At 60.3% G+C, this 6,934-nt stretch overlaps 1 protein-coding gene across 1 annotated transcript in view; it reads left to right on the forward strand.

The window, feature by feature from the left end:
• Cemip (cell migration inducing protein, hyaluronan binding) overlaps positions 1-6,934 on the forward strand; it is a 46,975-nt gene that overhangs the window by 27,304 nt on the left and 12,737 nt on the right. The window contains exons 16-22 of the mRNA XM_013011845.1: positions 575-644; positions 1,292-1,420; positions 2,487-2,572; positions 3,014-3,145; positions 4,190-4,225; positions 4,302-4,457; positions 6,261-6,441. Coding sequence (XP_012867299.1) covers positions 575-644; positions 1,292-1,420; positions 2,487-2,572; positions 3,014-3,145; positions 4,190-4,225; positions 4,302-4,457; positions 6,261-6,441 — 790 coding nt within the window. The remainder of the gene's footprint in view (positions 1-574; positions 645-1,291; positions 1,421-2,486; positions 2,573-3,013; positions 3,146-4,189; positions 4,226-4,301; positions 4,458-6,260; positions 6,442-6,934) is intronic.

Below are 6,934 nucleotides of genomic sequence, written 5' to 3' on the forward strand. Positions count from 1 at the left end.
CCCCCCGGCCCATGCTCCCCCCCGGCCAGTGCTCCCTCCCGGCCCGTGCTCCCCCCAGCCCGTGCTCCCTCCCCACCTGCAGCTGACTCTCCCCAGGCCCCTGAGCAGTGTGTCCGCAGCTCCCCCTTCCAGGCTGGAAGGCGGCATCCATCCTCCCTTCTCCGTCTGTCTGGAGCTCGCCGCTCAGCCCAGGACTACACGGGATGCACCGTGTTCCTGGCTGAGAGGAGCGGACGCATAGTGTGTCTGCGTGTGTCCGCCTTGGCCCGGCATGGGCAGGGCTTTGTGCAGTCCGGGGCCTCCCCTGGAAACGGCCGACTTCCGGGGCCTTCGAGCAGAGCCTGGGGTCTTGGACCACTTCCGTTCCCCGTTCCTGAGCCTTCCCTGCTGATGGCCCTTCGTGGGAAGGCTGGGTTCAGGAGCGCACCCTGGCATTTCGCAAGTCGCCGCCTAGTGCTCAGGCCGGTTCCGGCCGGCCTGCGTGGCCATCATACACCGCGAGGGCTGTGGTCCTCCAGGTGACAACACCCACCTGACTCCTGCCCACACGTCAGTGTCCACCTGTCCCCCACAGCGCTGTGTCCACCTTCTGGATGGCCAACCCCAACAACAACCTCATCAACTGCGCAGCGGCAGGGTCCGAGGTGAGCAGAAGTCGGGCAGGGGCAGGGCTGGGTTTGCCCACAAGCACCGGGTGCTAGGCCAGGTCCAGCTGCTTAAGTAAACAGCCTGGGAACGAGGCGTCCTCTGATGCACTGTCCCATGACGACTCCGGCCCTTCGTAAGACCAGCGACCGTGCCTGGTGAGGGCTGAGCGCGTGGTGGTGGTTCACGGTGGAGTGAGATTATGTATTTGGTGCCAGGACGGTGCATCCGTTCTTGCGTCGGTGCTGTGGCATGGGCACCACTCCTGTCCGGCGAGGTCAGGGAGGAGAGTGTGGCTAGAACCAGCCCTCCTGCTGCTGGCCCTGCCCAGCTCCCTGGCCCTGCCCCACTGGTACCCTCGGGGCTGCAGCTTCCACATGCCTAGGACGGAGGGGGCTGCTCACAGAGCCCGTGAGAGCCCGTGGGGAGCTCAGCCCACAGGGGCTCGGACCCCACGGCACCCTGTCAGGTGAACCTGCAGATTCAGGTGTCTCAGACGCCTCTGTGGCCCCATGTGGAGGTGCATGTGGCGGTGGCCGCCAGGGCTGATTTGGATCACAGACCTAGATCCACCCCAGCCCGGTCACCATGCCACACCCCGGCTGGTGCTGAACCCTGGGGCTTCCCCTTGTGCCCTGCCTGACAGGAAACGGGATTTTGGTTCATTTTCCACCACGTTCCCACGGGCCCCTCCCAGGGGATGTACTCCCCCGGCTACTCAGAACACATTCCCCTGGGCACGTTCTACAACAACCGAGCACATTCCAACTACCGGGTAAGTCTGTCCAGATCGCAGATGTGTCTCCACACCAGCCTCCCCGCCGGCCTCCCCCCAGCCTCCCTGCCACTGGCCTCCCCGCTGGCCTCCCCCCAGCCTCCCTGCCACTGGCCTCCCCGCTGGCCTCCCAGACCCTTCCCCCCACCAGCCTCCCTCCAGCCAAGCCACCCTACTGGCCCCTCCTGCCGGCCTCCCCTCCAGCCTCCTCTGCCAGCCTCCTGCTGGCTGCCCTGCTGGGCTCCCTGTCACTGGCCTCCCTGCCGGCCTCCCCCCAGCCTCCCTGTCACTGGCCCCTCCTGCCGGCCTCCCCCCAGCCTCCCTGCCACTGGCCTCCCCCCAGCCTCCCAGCTGGGTCTGCAGGTAATTAACGCCAGAAACCCCACATTCCTAATGCTGATCCAGAAGTGGCGCGCCCAGGCCCAGGCCCTTCTCCAGGAGGCCCTCCTGAGGGCCTTGTTCTGGGGCCCCCTCCCGAGCACCCTTCCCCGGGAGACTCTGCCAAGGGCCCTGCTCCGGCCCTTGGGGCATTTGGCTGGAGCCCAAAGGGGCAGAGCCACCCTCCTGGGGTCCCCTCTCCCCACCAGACGTCCCCAGCGGAACCCTTGTTTTATCTTGCGTGCTCATGATAAGGAAAATCAGGACATGGTTCTAAGGACACGTCACTGCCTGGTGGCTTCTGTCCCGTCTTGACTCACTTCCTGGGACATGGACGATGTCTCTGTTGTACAGCTAAGTCACGGGCGGGAAATGAGAAACGCCTCCACACTGGGTGCTGGAGCGAAGGGAGACGGGGTGGAGAGACTTAGGTCTGTCAGGGTCTCCGGGGCCCGTGGGGCCCGTGGGGCGGAGAGGTCAGCTTCTCCAGCGCTGTTTCCCCATCTGTCGTGCGAGACTCCTTGCTCCGGATCTAGTCCCGTCCTGTACAACGAGACAGGTTCTTCCCCTCCCTCCGTGACTCTCTCTCTGTTGTGTCTGAGAGCAGGCTGTGTTTGCCGGCACGTGGTGAGGTGAGGTGGTGGGAGAGCGGTCATGGCTAATCTGTCCCTGGATCTCTCTCTCCCAGGCTGGCATGATCATAGACAACGGAGTCAAAACCACAGAGGCCTCGGCCAAGGACAAGCGGCCTTTCCTCTCCATCATTTCTGCTCGGTGAGGGCCCGTGGGAGGTTGAGCTTCCTCCACCCGGCCTCCACTTCCTCTTCAGTCAGTGTTCAGCAAGCACCTGTCTGCCTGTGCACTTGGCCAGTTTCTGGGACTACCTTGGTGAAAAAAAATCTCAGCAAAGCAAGGTCTGAATTAAGATTCAGACTCCAAATAGCCAAAAGGAGACAGGAACTCCGAGTGGTGTCTGGACCCCTCATCCAAGCCAGCTCTGGGCTGGGCTGTGGGGAGGGTGGCTGCTAGAGATGTCCTCTGATCAGACCCCCCTGTGGTGCTACAGGCAAGGCCTGCCCGGTGGCCTTGGGCACCCTCCTGCCCCTGGCAGGGCCAGCTGCTGTCCGTCGGGGTGCCCTGGGTGAGGGGCCCATGAGGCAGGGCTCGGGAGTCAGCGCAGAGCCCGCAGCTCTGTGCCTCCCTCTCGTGCTTCAGGTACAGCCCTCATCAGGACGCGGACCCCCTGAAGCCCCGGGTGCCAGCCATCATCAAGCACTTCACTGCCTACAAGAACCAGGACCACGGGGCCTGGCTGCGTGGCGGGGACGTGTGGCTGGACAGCTGCAGGTGGGCGTGGGTGGCCGCAAGGCCGCTCCTCAAGTGCAGGCCGCTGGCGTGGTCAGAAGCTTGCAGCAGGGCGGCCTTTGGAGGACCCCTTGAAGTGTCCCCCTGGGCTCCCCCCAGAGGTGGGGCAATTTTGGACACAACTACAATGGCCCAGAGAAAGAAAATTAGAGATGATGAAAACATGGGCGTGGCTTGTTCTAGATGTGTCACACAGGAGGTGCTAACAGAGATGGTGGCAGTCCCGAGTGTGTCACACAGGAGGTGCTAACAGAGATGGTGGCAGTCCCGAGTGTGTCACACAGGAGGTGCTAACAGAGATGGTGGCAGTCTCGAGTGTGTCACACAGGAGGTGCTAACAGAGATGGTGGCAGTCCCGAGTTTGGGCGGTGGGCATGAAGAGTGGCTAGTTCTAGAATCCCAGCAGTTGGTGGAGACAGAGGCTGTGGTCTTGGAAAGGCTCCCCCAGGGCCACAGTAGAGATGAGGGGCCAGGAGAGCTCTGAATGGCCCTCCATGGGAGGTCCAGCCCTGGGTTTGGGTTTGATGTGTAACGGATCCACAGGCCCTGGGGTATAGAAAGCAGGGTGGAGGAGATGGGGCTGGCAGGGACAGAAGAAGGGAGGGGTGAGTTAGTTCTGCCCCAGGACGAAGGACATGCAGGCAGCACAGACCTAAGCTCAAGTCCAGGTCTGCACCGTCCCTCCTCATCTGGACCCGAAAGGGCATAACAGAAAGAGGAGGGGACCACTACACACTCAGCACGCTTCTCCCTGCCCATCTCACGTCCAGTGTCCACCTGACTCCTAGGAAACTCGGGAATAGGTTGAGATGGTGGCAAGGGTGCTCACAGGGAAACTGGAACTGTGCCCACACTCCCGCGTGCTCAGGGTTGGCCCGAGAGTGGGAAGGCCCCGGTTCTCCTGATCCGGAGAGGGAGGCCCTGGGGCTGAGACCCCAGGCCCACTGAGGCCGGATGGGGTCACCCTCCCCCACGCCTCACTGGACGCGCAGTGAGAAGGTGCTCGCTGTCTGCTCCGCTCCCCAGGTTTGCTGACAACGGAATCGGTCTGACCCTGGCCAGGTAAGAGCTCGCGTCGCGTGCCCGCCCTCTGGGGAGCTTGTCCCAGAGCCTCTCACCCGACGCCTCCCCTCCGCAGCGGTGGGACCTTTCCCTACGATGACGGCTCCAAGCAGGAGATAAAGAACAGCCTGTTTGTTGGTGAGAGCGGCAATGTGGGCACAGAGATGAGGGACAACAGGATCTGGGGCCCAGGCGGCGTGGACCACAGTGGAAGGACCCTTCCTATCGGCCAGTAGGTTTGCACACCGGGGGAGCTGGCTTGGGTGGGGTGCAGCGGACAGACAGAAAGGAGTGGGTGGCTTCTTCCTGTTCTCCATGAAATCAGATATCCCTCCCCAAGAAATCTCTGGATGACTGAGCTGACAGTTGAAGGGTGAGACCCAGAGCAGGAGAGAGACCTGAAACCACAGCGTTAAATAAGAGGGGAGCTGGGGCTGGGAAGGTGGCTCAGGGTAGAGCACTTGCCTTGCAAGCATGAGGCCCTGGGTTCGATTCCTCAGCACCACATAAGCAAAAAGAAAAAAGCCAGAAGTGGTGCTGTGGCTCAAGTGGTAGAGCGCTAGCCTTGAGCTGAAGAGCTGAGGGACAGCGCCCAGGCCCAGAGTTCAGGCCCCACGACCAGACCCAAAAATAATAACGAGGGGAGCGGAGGAAGAGGGGCCTGGCCTCTCCTAGGAATGGACATCGCTTCTGCCTTCCTTCCACATGTCCTTCATCTGGAAGGCCAGCTCTGACTCAGAGGCCAGCTCTGACTCAGGCCAGCACGAGCATATGTCTGGGGCATGAGGGAAAAGCAAGCCTGGATGGATTATTGGTCAGGCCTGAGAAAAGCCACCAGAAAATCCAGCCAGGCCCTCGGGTCTCAGGCCCCGGGTTGCCCAGAAGTCTGAAGCAAATGGGAAAAGCACTTCTGAGCATCCTCCTCCTAGCCAGGACAGGGCCACGCTTCCTCTGCACACATGCTTCCTGATTCTTCCTCCCTCACGTCCTGTCCATGCCCTTCCTACCTCCTCCTCCCGATGCCAGGCCCTCTGGGCCCTGTGTTAGCCCACAGTCTTGCCTTCTTTGCAGGGCTTGCCAGCCCTTACAGCAATGCTCAGGAAGTTGCACTGTCTCCCTTTTCCTCTCTTTTCCAAGCAGCGTAAGCCCATCTGGGTCCCAATCTGATTAAATTGTTATAGCAACAAAAATGAAGATGGTGACTAACAGTGCAGCCCTCCCAAGGGACAGAATTGGCACTCTCCAGTGTTTACAGTATTGTACCCAATGACTCTTCACATGGTGGGAAAATCAGGAGAAATGTTTGAATACAGGAACTTCCAGAAACCTCAAGCTAGTAACCACATACTTATCCATCTATTCATCTATCCATGTATCCATCCATCCAACCATCCACCCATCCATCCATCCATCCAACCACCTATCCAACCACTCACCCACCCACCCACCCATCCATCCATCCACCCACCCACCCACCAACCTACCCACCTACCCACCCACCCATCCATCCATCCATCCATCCATCCATCCATCTAACCACCTATCCAACCACTCACCCACCCACCCATCCATCCATCCATCTACCCACCCACCCACCTACCCACCCACCCATCCATCCATCCATCCATCTAACCACCTATCTAACCACCTATACAACCACTCACCCACCCACCCACCCATCCATCCATCCATCCACCCACCCACCTACCCACCCAACCATCCATCCATCCATCTACCCACCCACCCACCTACCCACCCACCCATCCATCCATCCATCCACCCACCCACCTACCCACCCACCCATCCATCCATCCATCCATCCATCCGACCATCCAACCATCCATCCAACCATCCCTCCATCCTTCCAACCAGCAGTCTTTCACTGAACCTGTGCCAAATGAGCCTTCTTGGTGAATTAATGATGAGTCTGTACTGAGTTGCAGTGTGAGGTAGAGATCCGGGATTGCTTTACTCAAAAAGATTTTCCTAACACTGACCTCAAAGGCAACCAGCGCTTGCTTCCTTACCTGCACAGGGACTTTCCTATTAGAGGGATTCAGTTCTATGACGGCCCTGTCAACGTTCAGAACTGTACCTTCCGGAAGTTCGCGGCCCTGGAGGGCCGTCACACCAGCGCCCTGGCCTTCCGTCTGAACAACGCTTGGCAGAGCTGCCCGCACAACAATGTGACCCATGTTGTCTTTGAGGACGTCCCGGTGCGTGTTGGGCCCTGGCAGGCAAAGCCAGCAAAGCCAGACTCTGGGTGGTGATTCACAGGTTCCCCGGGGCCTGGAGTTCGCACTGTGGGGGTAGACTAGCCTCCTCCACATAGGCTGGGCCATGTCCCAGTTTGCTCTGCATCCAGACTGGAAAAGTACCGGCTAGGTCGCCCTGCAGGTCAAGTGTGGGTGAATACCCCCCCAGCACACACACCACAGGAACTTTCCTCTATCCTCAGGCTCCTGGTCTTGTGACCAGGCCACCTGAGTTGGCACAAATAGTCTTAACAATCCCAGAAATTCCCAAGGAGAGTCTTGCTGAAGACGCTGTGTTTAATCTCACCCAGGGGTAGAACGTAAGCGGGGGTCTCCTGGCAGGGCCCAGGCAGGGGAAGAGGAGCTGAGGGCAAGAAGTCCAGGATGAGGCTTCCTGTGAACCCGCACATCTGGTGCTGGTGCCTGCAGCTTGGGCCTCCCCCCTCCTCCCCCC

The sequence above is a fragment of the Dipodomys ordii genome, unplaced genomic scaffold (assembly GCF_000151885.1).
Source record: "Dipodomys ordii isolate 6190 unplaced genomic scaffold, Dord_2.0 Scaffold15, whole genome shotgun sequence".
NCBI classification, from domain to species: Eukaryota; Metazoa; Chordata; class Mammalia; order Rodentia; family Heteromyidae; genus Dipodomys; species Dipodomys ordii.